The 14171-nt window shown below is 42.8% G+C and overlaps 1 protein-coding gene across 5 annotated transcripts in view; it reads right to left on the minus strand.

The window, feature by feature from the left end:
- Positions 1–3568: 3568 nt before the first annotated feature.
- Npr3 (natriuretic peptide receptor 3) overlaps positions 3569–14171 on the minus strand; it is a 63134-nt gene continuing 52531 nt past the window's right edge. For 3 of the 5 annotated variants that reach the window (XM_051150974.1, XM_051150973.1, XM_051150975.1), the window contains exons 5-8: positions 9230–9324; positions 6936–7071; positions 4910–4997; positions 3570–3980 (exon numbers count right to left, since the gene is read on the minus strand). In XM_051150974.1, coding sequence (XP_051006931.1) covers positions 3869–3980; positions 4910–4997; positions 6936–7071; positions 9230–9324 — 431 coding nt within the window. In that variant the 3' untranslated portion in view covers positions 3570–3868. Of the gene's footprint in view, positions 3981–4909; positions 4998–6935; positions 7072–9229; positions 9325–14171 lie in introns of all 5 variants that reach the window. The other 2 variants (XM_051150972.1, XM_051150971.1) reach the window with 2 other exon arrangements.

Genomic DNA, 14171 nt, shown 5'->3' on the forward strand with positions numbered 1-14171 from the left:
CTGACTGTGGAAGGAGATCTGAAGTGTCCATTATTCGTCCGTTCTAACGACCAGCTGGAAGAGAGGCAGGTCCCTCTGCTGCCACTAGCTCACTCTCCCGGTTTCGGTGCTGCCCCGAAAGCATCCTGTGTTTCTAGACAGTTTCCGTTTTTTCCACTGAATGAGAAATTCAGCTCATTACCAGCTTCCTTCTGAAGTCCCGAACCACAGGGTGTAACTAAACAAAACCCATGACATGTAGGTACAGGGGCCAAATTTCAATTGGCGTTTGCCTTCGCAGCTGCACCCACTAGGGATATGAGTTCTTTGTGTCTCAAGAAACATAGGCACTAGTGTTTTTCAGTTTATAAACACTATTCTTCCATCCTCTTTTTTCTCTCTTTCTGTGAGTGTGTGTGTGTGTGTGTGTGTGTGTGTGTGTGCGCGCGCGCGCGCGCACCTAAAAAAACCTGCACAAGTAGCTCTGCTTTAAGAAAACAGTGGTGCCACTGGAAATAGCTTCTGAATCTCTTTCCTCTTCCCACTGCCTGTCTTAGACCCCTACAGTCAGTCCCAACCAGAAGAAAAGAGGTAAATTAGGGACCCAAGGGGGTACATGTGCCTTCATTAAAGGGGCAGGACGCCTGCAAGCAGGGGGAGATGACTTGGCATTCCAAAGAGGAAGAAGGGGAGGCCTCTGTGCTTATTCCACGGGCTTCTCCCTCCCCTCCATGAATTCTGACATGTAAGGAATTAGTTTAAGACCTGTGGGGCTCTATCTGTGATTCAGGAAAAGATACGCCTATGGTACTTCAGAATAGCATAATATTGAGAGGATTCCTTGTAAAACTTCTGCTTGCTTAGAGGATAGATACGACTAGACAGAAAGCTTTATTTCTGAGTTCATCTTCTCTCCCAAAGCTAACAATAATGTTGGCTATAAAATGCCTGTTTACTTCCAATACCATAATTATATCCTTATTTTAGCTTGTATATGAATTTACATTTGACTAGATAAGAAAAATACTGATAAAATATTCCCTTTGAAACCTTACTCACTGGATTTAAGAGTAAAATTTTATAGACTGGCTTAGGACCTAAAGTCTCATTTAGTTGATTATATACAAATTGGCTACTGGCAGGTTATGAATGACTAATTGTCAAAGCTGTTGCTTAGCAGTCAGGATTTTAAGGCCTACACTACGATATCAGGAGTTCTTAACAGAAGGCCACCATGGAACACACATCACACTCTCAGAAAAGGTTTCCCAACTTAATGGTGTTTTCAAAACTTAATGAAGTTTGGCAACTCATCTCATATGAAGATTTTTTTTTTTTTTTTCTCTGAGACAGGGTCTCCCTGTGTAACCACAGCTGACCTAAAACTCACGATGTAGAACATACTGGCCCCAAACTTCTGCCCTGCAAGTACTGGAATTAAGAACATGGGCCACCTTGCCTAGCCATGGGAAGATGTGTTCAAGGAAGAAAAACTATGCAGCAGACAAGGAAGTGAGCAACCAACCTTAACAGCAGTAGAATTGCTTTAAAATTGTAATGAGGCACTCCAGGGACCTCGCGCTCCATCCTGGCTCCCTTCTCATCTCCAGCATCTAACCTGGGAATACTCTGCTAAACTGGGGACAGCTCCTCTAGCTGGAGGAGAAATAAAAGGTGTTTGTCGTAACAGCCCTGCCGTTAATGGGCTACTATACAAATTCAAGAAAGGCTAGAAGTATTTACACCCAAAGAAGATAGCCAAGTTGAAGACTTTCCCCACCACCACACTCCTGTAATTAATACACAGGTTCAAAAAAAAATAAAAATAAAAATAAACATTAGAGAATGAATATCTCTGAAATATAGAGGGAAAACATCATTGAAAGAGGGAAAGGGAGGAATCAGCTCTCTGGTCCAGATCACTGAGGGCGCTGCAACCTGCCCAACTGTTTTCACTATGTGAGTTCCCATCAACCACTGCTTTCCCATGTTCTACTTCCCAGACTCTCATCCTGTGTTAGGTTTTTGAAGTTTACCTTTCTTGCCTACTTTTTTCACTCTTCCTTTCCGGCCCGCCGCCCACCCCCACCCCCACCCCCACCGCGCTATTTTTGAAGTCAGCTCTTTTCCCTTAACATCTTACATGCAGAACCATGATGTGGGTCCTTCAGTTGTTCAATGGCTAATTCTTTTGAGCATGTGGTTTGCATCCCATTTCCTGAACCATAAAAGAGAAGCAGCCCATTCACCTTGGCAATGGGATGCGATGCACTCCTTCCCAGGGAAGCAAGCATGGGACAGATTCCAGAACACGCTGTCCGTGCACTGCTTCCTGTACAGTCAACCTGAGTGGATATGGCCTCCAAGGAACTATGCGATTTCTCCCCTTTAAATCATGCTTTGGATGCTCAGAATGTTGCCAAGAAAGGCACAAGGACTAGACAGCATCCCTCTTCTCTTCTAAGGTGATGAAGTGGGAACCCAAATTTAAACCTCAGTGCACAGAATTGGGTGCAAAGCAGATACCCAACAACAGTTGGCTCAGTCTTGGCCACTCTGCACTTGTCTGTCCTAGCTCGCTGTCAAAGCTATAGGTGATTTGTGGCACCTGCAAAATTCTGTGTGGTTAAGGGGACACAGAAGATAACAATAATCCCTTTCTTAATCAAAATCATCACCTCAAGTTTTGATAAATTGCGTGCATCTTTCACATTTATTTTTACTTTTGTGCCTTACTGTCAAATTCTCACTCTGTTCTTGAGGGGAAGGGGCTGCATTTCTTTATAGACGCTGCTTGACTCAGCTGACATTCTTGAGTTCAAAGGGCATTATTTAGCTGTAAGTGGAAGGGAGCTAGCCCTCCAATAACATCCATTTAAAACAATCAAAAGTGAAAAATGGCTTAACATCAATGTATTCCTTTAGAGTTTGTAAGCTGAACATATTTCTGGACATCTGCAGTCAGAGCAGCAGTTAGAATTTAGCCACAACCAAAGGAAAGAGGTCAGCAGAGAAAAAGAACCACTGCTCCAACACCACAGATTGTCACACACCTCCTCTGTGTGGCTACAACAGAAGTGAAATTTAATCTTCAAAATGAAAAAATAGACACCTTTCTAATAACAAAATATAAGATTAAAATACTTAAAAATAAAATGTTAGTGTGAAGTAGGGCTTTTCTTTTTTAACATCATAAAAGAAACATTTTAGACTTGCTTTTCGTATATAAATTCTCCTAGTTCAATATTATTTACAATTTTCCAGAGTAGCTTCTATGAGACACTGAGAGAGACAGGGAAGATCCTGTCTTGAAATATGAAGTCAGACCTGAATGTGGACATGGGACACAACCCTCATCAACCACAGACCCGTCCACCAGTTCCAGTGAGAAAAGCACTGCATCCCAGCCTTGAGATTTCTCTCATTCCATTGTCCTCTTACCGGGTATTAAATTCTTTCCAGGAATACTCTACTTGTGAAAATTGTTTTACTCTAGCTACAAAATATTTCTTTCCAGAAAAGAAAAAAAAAAAAACAAAAAAAAAAAAACCCACATTTTTATATCCTTGTGTGAAATGCCCCCAAAGCAATCAAGATATGGAGATACCAGACTTTGAAAACATAAATCCTTCTCCTATGCCCTTCCAGAAGTCAGAACACTTATGAAGAATGACATTATATCGCTATATTTGTTTGCCATGAGATGAAAGGCCAGGGGGCAGATAGTGATTAATAATCATTCCTGAGCTTCTAATGGAAATTTAAAGTGAAATGACTACTGCTTAAAAGAATGAATTCTCCGAGAACGCCCTTTCTGTTCCATTGATGTCTTTCTTGCTATCTGTCTCTTTAAAGAATCTCAAGCAGACAAAAAGGGGTGCATTTCTTTTTAAGCCACCGAGAAATGAGATCTGATAGAATCTTCCCGTAACTCTCGATGCTTCCCGGTGTTGCTTTCTTCCTGCTGGTTTCGCCTCTCAATGGTTATTCTGTATTTCTTCCTGGGTAAAAGCAAAACAAATGTAACAATAAAACCTCACTTGACTGTGAAATACTATGGTCCCTCTTACAAAGAATGCCCTCCAGAGACATCTGGGTTAGGTTTGACAAATGAGAAGTGACCCGATACAAAAACCCTGGTCAGAGATTAAAGTTGTGTGCCCCAAGGCACCGTGTCCTTATTCAAGGGGAAAAACTGGAATGCTTTCTGAAATGCCACAGAACAAGCCTTCCCCTTCTTCCCTGGAAGTGTGTGTTCAGCCTTATCTATTCTGCCCCAGAATCTCAGCTTAACTCCCAGGATATGCCCCCAGATAAAGATCAGATTAAGTGTGCTGTGATCGAAGGAACAGGAGCACGATTGTTCTCACAAAGAGCCACATACACCCAGACTTAAATTTCCATGCAAAACTGAGAAAATCTTACAAATAAGCCATGACAACTTACAATAAGCCATGGACTCAACCACTGAAGATTACAGAAAGGATGGGTCACCATCGCTGAGGCCAAGGACTAAAACCTTGACCACATGGGCATGTCCCAAGTTTATGAGCCTTGGCATTGAGCCAAGCCTCTCAAGGGAACATGGGCACTTGTCTCTGAACTGAAGAAAGCCTGAGGATGGGGGTGTCCCTTCTTTGCCAAGATTTCCTCTTCGCAAAGAAGTCTCATAAACGGTCAGTGATCCAGAGATCCCAGCAACTTTCTATAGCAAGTACTATAGAAAGAAATACATGACTCTCTGGCTGACAAATCCGAGATCACAGTAAGGAAGGGCTTTGATATTTTAACCAGTAGTCTTCTTGTTTAAAGGAAGGGCATGGACAAATCATGAGGAGCATTATGCAAAGACAGGGGACAAAGGCAAAAATAAATAAATAAATAAAAAATAAAAACCAGAGTGAATGTTAACTTCATAAATGGTCCCTACCTGAAAAAGTAGAAGGCCATTAGCAAACCAGCCCCTAGTAGGGCCCCCACAACGATTCCTGTCACTGCTGATTCTTCTAGGCCACCTGCTTGAAAAGAAACAGCAATAATCAGAGTTCATTTTGAGGAATAAGTGAAAATACTTTGAGTCTTGTTCATCTCCCAGTTGAAATAAAACTTCCTTTCTTTGTAAATCGTATGTGTGTGTGCATGTATGTATACATATATACACATAATTGATGAGATTATATAATCTATAATATAAATATATATATATATATATATATATATATATAGAGAGAGAGAGAGAGAGAGAGAGAGAGAGAGAGAGAGAGAGAGAGAGAGAAGTCCTGGACTTTCTTCCTCACTTAGTCAAAGCTTAAGAAACGGTTTTCAGAAAGCACTATATAAATTCACTGTCACATGACAGTGAACAGAACAGGGTCAAGAACAAGTTCAAAGTTGGGCCTGAGCCAAACACCAGTCATCCTAGCACTTGGGAAGGTGAGGCAGGAGGATCTCAAGTTTGAGATCAGCCTGAGCTACACAACAAGATCTATACCAGGGAAGGAGGAAGACAATAAAGAAAGGGAGGGAGAGAGAAAGGAGGGTTAGAAGGAATAATAGACAGAGAAGGAAATAGATTCAAGGAGGATGTGGGCCAGTGGTGGTGGCACACGCCTTTAATCCCAGCACTCAGGAGGCAGAAGCAGGTGGATCTCTGTGAGTAGAAGGCTAGCCTGATCTACAAAGCAAGTCTAGGGCAGCCAGGCCTGTTACACAGAGAACCCCTGTCTCAAAAAAACTAAACTAAAAAAAGAAGACAATGAAGAAAGATTTGGCAAAACCTGCAAACTGAAGAGTTCAGACACACCCACACTCTTTTTGAGTTTTAAGTCTAAGAAGTAGCCTGGATGGACCAAGGCACTGACCCAGCATTTCTGTTGCTCACAGGTAGATGGTAACACTTCAAAGTGCTAGAAGGTTTGGGGAGAAAATTGCACTGGGTCAGTATTCTGTTTTTAGATGTTCTCTCACCAAAGCTAGAGTTCCATCTCAAACTGTCCTACATAGCTTTGTGAAAATGTAAACCATTTGAAATAAATCTTTCTCAGTGGGATCTTAGGTCTCAAAACTCAATGGCTATTTTCCTTACAGACTTTAGAAGAAGCCAGCAGTGCACAGTCTCATCGGCTCCTCAGATCAAAGCTGCATCAATTCCCTCTACATATGGGAAAGGTGAGGCTTGGGAAGCCGAAGAAACTCTCCTGGGGGTCCCCAAATTGGCAAGAACCAAAGGGAGATTTGGGATTCGGTCCCAGTGACTGTGTGGTCAATACACTTCCTTCTTAATTTTTTAACATAATTATCTCATGGGTACAAATCACCCATCATTGAAAGACAGTCCTGAGATATAATGGCCAAGCATGTAGTCACCTAAAGTCACTAAATGGTCTACAAGATTGCTATCACTTTTTCTTATTCAAGATTACAGAAGCCCCTTGAAAACAATCATCTCCAAAAGTATTCCTATCACTGAGCTATTCATTTAAAGATACACTTGCTGCGCTCACCGCATCCAGAAACTGACCATAAATAATACATCCAATACATGTTCACCACTTTGCAAGTTGTCAAGTGTTTAAGGGCACTATGTGTCCCATCCTGAAGATTTGAAGGTCAATTGTGAACTTTGAAATCAATATTGAGATTTCTTACAAGAGATGATTACGATACAATTAATAACATTTTTATTTTTCCTAAAAGCAGAAACCTCTAATAACTGAGCTTGTAGTAAAAGATAAAAATCTAGGCAGAACATCCTACCATTTTGGAGAAAAGAACACAGGGAAGAAATGTGGAAGCTTCTGGTGAGGGAGGGGGGGTTAGCCATTTGTGAGTTGTTCCCATCAGAAAAAGACATGGGAACCTTCAGGACATGAGTCCTTGAGAGAAACATGTGTCAGACTCACACAAACCTGTAACTGAAAAAAAGAAGGAATAGTAAGTTAAGTCTCTGAACTTACATGATTTGCAGGGAGAGCTGTTGGCATGTTCCACAATTCTGGTTTCATCTATCCTCAGTTTCAAAGGGCCCCATGGATATTTGACATTGGGTCGCATTTTGAACCGGCCTTCTTTTCCAAAGTAATCAGCAATAACCTACAGAAAGGCAAAAGTCAGGCATGCAAAAGGAAAGGCCGAAGACACCTGTTCCCAAAGGAAGCACGAAGCTCGCAGGCCTGCACGCACTCTCCAAAAACACAGCCTGGCCTATACAGGCTGCCTTGGCGCATCACTATCTGCAGGAAATGACAGCAAAAACTGCAGAAAAACATGAGAAATGGGAAGGGTGCTCCCATGTCGTGCATGGGACAATGACTGTCTCAGTGGTTCCGCATAGTAGGGTAGAAATCCAGGTCTTGTAGGCTTAGAAAGATGTGGACGCGGCCAAGTCAGTGCCACTTGAAGTCTCTCCACACTGGAGACCACACCCTACGGATACCATCCCTCGGTATTCATCAGTTGCTACTGCACAGTGGAAGTGTACATTCTTCCATTTCCCCATGAAATAATAATCTACAAATGTACATCTTTTTCTCTTGCTCATCCAATCTGCCACAGAGCAGTCCATACTGTCAGCCATGCATAAGGCCCGTTTTCCTTAGGGATATGAGGCAGAGCCAATGCCACTGTACACATACTCAAGTTGAGCATGTGACAGGTACACAGCCCCATACTCCTCAGTCAGACTGACATATAATTATAACACTAAAAAACACTAGTCAGAGTGACAGCAAGGTGGCTTTAGAGGTAAAGGCCCTTGACACCAAGCCTTAAGACCTAAATTCAATCCCCAGCAACGACATGTTGGAATGAGATAACTGACTCCCGCAAATTGCCCTCTGACACCCCTCCCTCCCCCTCCCCCACCCATAAATAAATGTAATATTTTTCAGAGCATCTTTGAGGAACTCTCTGGTAGGTCCTCTTTTGGTTAGTGCTATTTCTTTAGAGGTCATAGAGGTCTCTGATGAATTCACCCCTTTATCTCTGACATTATCAGACTGAAGCCTGTTTCAGCTGTCACCGTAGAACCCCCTGGAAAATCGTCACTCATTCATGATGGAATTGCAGGATCACGCTCCAGTTAAATGACTATTAGATCAGTCACGTGAGCCAATCTGGCAGTGTCTTCTCACACACAGTCTAGTGATTCTCTTTTGTCTGGCCACAAACTTGTGGCTTCCGGGTGGCCTGCGACCTTTCTCTTCCCTCCTGGCTGAGCCACAGCAGGCTCCCGCAGGCTCTATCTGGTCATGGCCCAAACAATTCTAGGTCCTCATGAAACATGACAGTTAGTGCTGTGTGCTGAGCATATCCCATGGGCACTGCAACTCCACAATGAGACAAGATGGACCTTCTCCAGAGGTGGAGGTCTGGACTGCAGACGAGACCCAGAACTGGGGGGCATAAAATCATTTCAGTGAACATAGTGAGAGGATTCCTAATCCATCACCAAAACTAGGCATACCCCTACAGAGAGGAAAACAGCAAGTCTCTTATGCCAGCACCCACAAAGGTAACAAGAGTGATGACCTTGCAAGGAAACAGGGAAATCATCATTCAAATGAAAAATACATTTTTCAGTAGAAATAATGAATATTTATTTAATACTTATTTCTTTTCTTTATATCCCGTGTGTGTGTGTGTGTGTGTGTGTGTGTGTGTGTGTGTGTGTACACATTACTTTTCTATATTTCATTTTGTATGGTTCTAATGATGTCATGAGACCAGCAAGGAAAATACTATGATTCCCATATTATAGCTGAAGAAACTGAAGGAGAGAGCCCCTGCCGCCAGTGACTGCCGTGGGCTGGGTCTCCCATGCAGGACAGACTTCTCTGTTCTGAAACTCCACCATCTTTTGAAATAGTACCACCTGAAAATCCATAACAACGACTAGAAAAAGAAATCTGGAAAGGGGAGAGGCAAGAAAGTTGCGCTACGTCTGTCCACAGATGCCCTTATATTACGTGGGTCTGAGGAAGAGGCTCATGACCACCTGAAGGGTCGGACTTTGCTGCGGAGAACACACACGGCAGCACGTGCCGCTTTCTTTCTGACCCCTCGAGCAGCCATGAGCTCTCACTACATGGAAAGGTTCACTTGTATTGGAAGCGTGCTTCGGTCATCAGGACAAGTTCGCTCTCAGAGTCCACGCTCACAAGAGTGACCAAGGCAGTCTCCCCGCTCACAAGAGTGACCAAGGCAGTCTCCTTCGCTCACAAGAGTGACCAAGGCAGTCTCCTTCGCTCACCTCTTGGGCTCCGGCTTCAGTGTCGGTCATGGCAACCACAGAGAAGTCCCCGTAGCGATCCCCGTTGGCGTCTATGGACACCTGTCCAGCAATACCTAGGAGAAGTAACAAACTGACTTAGTTACTATTGTACCTCCTCTGCCTACCAAAAGAATGAACTGATGGGATTTTTTTTTTAAAATAAACCCATGCCACAGGGAATTGCATCAGACTGGGAGCATTTTTGTTGGCATTTGGAAAGACATTGTAATTTCATCTGTGTCTACATTCCTAAATTCTTAACATTTCTCCATTTTAAAAAAGAAAAAGAAATAAATGATCTTTGGGGAATACTTTTTTTTAAAAAAACAGATTAAGGCTAATGCTAAAAGCAGTGTGTTCATTCTAGAGTTTTTATTTATTTATTTATTTTCTTCTAAGAAGTAGCAGAGAAACAAAGATGTCTTCTTATACATCGGTTGGTGTGATCACTGGACAACACTCCTAAAGAGGATCAGCCTGGCCCGGCATTCACTGAGTGTGTTTCACACAGGCTGCACTAACACACAGGGAGCAGGAGGCCTGGATGGTGGGTCCCAGGAGCCAGTGGCTAGAGGGCAACTCCTCACTGCTTATCCAAACACCATCCAGAAGACTCCTGGGTGCTGAGCTAGCACTGCAGCAGAGGTTAAATTAGAGCAGCCTAGACTGAGGATCCAGCCTCTCCCCACCAGAATGAGACTGTTTGGGGCCCATGGAGTAGGTGAAGGTGCTTGCCACCGAACTGAACATAGGTTTGATCCATGGGACCCACATGGTGGAAGGAGCAGACTTCCAAAAGCTGTCCTTCAACTTCTGCAAGCTCACTGTGGCACACCTATAGACATTCTCTCTCTCTCTCTCTCTCTCTCTCTCTCTCTCTCTCTCTCTCTCTCTCTCTCTCTCTCTCTCTCTCTCTCTCACACACACACACACACACACACACACACACACACAAATAAAAAGTAAAATAAACAAAATGTAATTTGGGATTTTTTTTTTCTTAAATAATCACAATGACTAGTGACCTGTGGTTTTGTCTTTCCCTGCCTCTGCAGCCTTGGTCTGAGTTAGTCCCCTGAGCATCGGCCTCTACAACAGCACAAGCAAGCACACGATCATGTTCCTACCAAGAGGCTGCAGAGATGATCGCATGACATAAAACACAGAGGCATCTCCAACAGATATTTAAGCAAAGCCATCTGTTTTCTTCTCCCAGCGTCACCACCACTGTTGATCCTAAGGGTTGAGTATCCCTTGGCCAACGTTTAGGGCCGGAAGTGTTTCAGATTTCAGATGTTTTCAACTTTTTGAATATTTGCATACACATAATGAGACATCTTGGGGAGAGGGCACAAGTGTAAACACAAGATTTTTTCATTTCATATTCACTTTCACACATAGCCAGAAGATAATCTTAATACAATATTTTAAATAATTTTTTTTTTGTTTTGTTTTTGTTTTTTTTTTGTTTTCTGAGACAGGGTTTCTCTGTGTAGCCTTGGCTGTCCTGGACTAGCTTTGTAGACCAGGCTTGCCTTGAACTCACAGCAATCCACCTGCCTCTGCCTCCCAAGTGCTGAGATTAAAGGCATGCGCCACCACGACCCAGCTTAAATAATGTTTTTGAATGAAGCAAGTGTCCATTGTGGAAAAAGTTTTCATTTGACACTTGAAATGTTTCAGATTTGGTTTTTTAGGTTTTTGGTTTTTTTCATCTTGAGATTTGGAAAGAAAGGAAGGTATTTTAAAGTTACCATCATCGTTACTGTGCTTGCAATATCATAAGAAGCGCCTGACCATGCTCAATTCTCAGAGGAAGACTCGGCCCATCAAGGCGGACTTCAGTAAAAGAACAAGAATTATAAAATCTCGTAAAGGTACATGGAAGGAAACTTGTGAGTTTAACCACTATCAAGAAGGATAAGTGTAAACAAGAAAAAATAGTATAAGTAGCTGGCCTGGGTTAATTTACAAAGACCCTGAGGGGAAAAAAAAGTCAGGGAACTGTGAAGCTCTAATAGAGGGGCTTTGTGTTTATGAACAGAGCCAATGAGATACAAAGCTGGAGTGCTGCAGCAGCTAGAACACAGAGCTTAACCAAGCATGATGGCTACTCGCAGCAGCTAATCCCCAAACGGCCACCAGAGAACAACGGCTGATATTAAATAGTCTATTTTTTTCCTCTTCATTCACTAAGTAGCAGGATGTGTCCATCAGCCATGTTCTCATTAGCAAGGGCCATTTATTTTCTTTGTGGGAGAATTACGTGTTGTTCTCAATTGGCACTTCCATCTATTTAGTTCGCTCTAGAAGCAATGGCTGCCCCAGTAAAATGAGTGTCTGCTGAGAAGCATCCCAGGGGAAAGTTCCATCCTCTTGTGTGGCTTGGAGAGGGCAGTATTTTGGGCTTACTGTCCTTTGGGCTGTGGTTTGAAGGTCCACCGATTTTTCCAGACATTGGGTTACTTTGCTGGAAACGGAGTGATGGAGGTACCGTTCATCTTCGTGTTTTGTCTCCTTACTACAGGCAGGTTACAAAGAGTACACCTATCCCAACTTGTGCATCCTTGAGAGCCTATAGAACTTCAAATTATATACATAGAGTATGTACATGCATATGTAGATGTTTTTACATATATGCATGTATGTGTATATATGCATATATATACATATATATATTCATTCTCCAAATGATATGACTATCCAAAATCATTTGTCAGTCTTTTCTGAGGTGTTTGGGAAGGTGTGTCCTGCTTACTGTTTCGCAGAGTATTTTATAAGATAAAATGGCCCTAGTAATCTAAGACCTCATTACACCTTTAAGTTATTGCAGTTCTGCCAGGAAATAGGGTGAGAACTCTCAGGGTGGCTGCTTTGCAAAGTGAGACTTCACCTGAGAGTATCAAGCAGAAGGCAGAGTTGTTATGCTGATGGCAGAACCATGCCTGTGTATCAGCAATGATTCTCTCTACCCCTCCCCTTCTATTTGGCTAGAGTGATGCTTATGCCCTGAGCCACAGTCCTGTTTACCCTGTCCCTCTGACCTCTCACGCAGAGGAAACATGGCTTCTTCTTGGACCATTTATTGAAAGTCTTGAGAGTTGATCATAGGTTTCATGGCAATAAAATCCAATTTAGTCAAATAACATCCAGGGTATTTTTTTTCTCCTGACAACTTAATGGTCACTTACAGCAACCACTAAAATTAAAATTGTTTTTAATGTTAGGGAGACTTGAGTTTTTCTTCACACATCTACCTTGGAGTTCTTTGAGGAGCTACCTTCAAATGGACTATTGTTTAGCAAATAAAATAGACTTTCTAGACCATTCACCTCTAAACTTAGTTGTCATCAGTCTTAACATTTGGACACATAAGGTTCTAATTTTAGACTCAACTATATAATTCCTTACACTCTTGCTGCATACTGACTGGGTAGACCTGGCCCTAAAATGGAAATATCAAGATGGCATAAGAGAATTTTTAGTGCATGTCTTGGCTCTAAGCAAAACTGTATCCCAACCATTGTGGCCACCTGCCCTTCTCTCAACAGCCTCCCTCAGTGGGTGCCTTTCAGTGTCCCCAACCCTGGCTCTTGTCCCGCTGTCACAAGACCAAGAACAAATGACCACACCATGCAGTGAGTAATAGCTAAGAATGGGATGTGCCTGACCAAGGTTGTGTCCCCACACACCAGTTTCTCGGTGTATTGTGCACAACTTCTGGGAAATTTGACTTTGTCCTAACATGGCCCCTGAATGACATATACCCTCTCTGATTCCTGCCCCTCAGCTGAAGCAGGAAGAGGCAAAGCAAGTTCATCCAGGAAGCTTACTCACCCACAACCACCCACTTGTCTAAAATGAAAGCTGTTACTCTTGTCTAGAGTAAAACATGGTGCTCATTGAAAACACCATATAGAAATGGGACTTAGCAGTAGCCACCATAACTACTACAAGGGCAACCTCATCTAGAGCTCTACTCCTCCCCACTGCCTTTCCCTTTTAATATCTGAAGAAGAGCTGAGGCCAAAGAACATAGAGGGGACCATCCTGCACTCCTCTCTCAAATCTAAACTTGGCTTTGTTCTTTGTCATTGACATTTTTTTCACTTCTCAATGAAAGTTTCACAAATAAGTATAGGCACACTCTGACACACTAAAGGCCTCACAGGATGAGCTGGCACACTGAAGAACTGAAAAGATGCTTTTCAGTTAACTTGCTTCTCAGCCTCCTCACAGAGCCAGTAGGGTACTAAGGGATGCAGGCTCCTGCTTCCTTTTTTCTCTGGTCTGCACTCTGTGTTAATGGTTCCCAGAAGATGCTCATGAGAAAGCTACAAGGCTATGTGCTACTGAGCAGCCATAAGGCATACCAACTCCCTGGGAACTAAATGGCTTTCTATTTCAGTAGGGTTTCCACTGCATATTAAACTTTGGGTCCTATCACATTGTCCCATATATTCAGATGTCAGCCACATAGACCTTCCAGCTCCTCAGGGGACAATCTCCTACCACATTCACTCAGACTACAGTGCACATGCTGCTCCCTTTGTAGCAGTCTCCTAAACAAGCATCTGCTGTCACCTCCTCACTCAGCTGCCATGTTCAGAGACCTTTCCTTGACCATGGAAGCCAGCAGTCCCACCCACCACCTTCTATGTCTCCTTACTGTATTCTATTTTACAGCTCCAGGAACTGGGTGTGTGTTTATTGCCTGTACACACACACACACACACACACACACACACACACACACACACACATACACATTTGCATATGAGATAAACAGATTCTGGGCAACATTTTTAGTTCACTTCATTGCTCCTTGAACAGTGCCTGGTACATCATAGATGCCTGTCAAATGAATTGGGTGAACAAATAGAAAGTTGATGCCTGCTCTCGGAACCAACTCACGCCACTT

Source organism: Acomys russatus, chromosome 9, assembly GCF_903995435.1.
Source record: "Acomys russatus chromosome 9, mAcoRus1.1, whole genome shotgun sequence".
In the NCBI taxonomy this organism is placed as follows: Eukaryota; Metazoa; Chordata; class Mammalia; order Rodentia; family Muridae; genus Acomys; species Acomys russatus.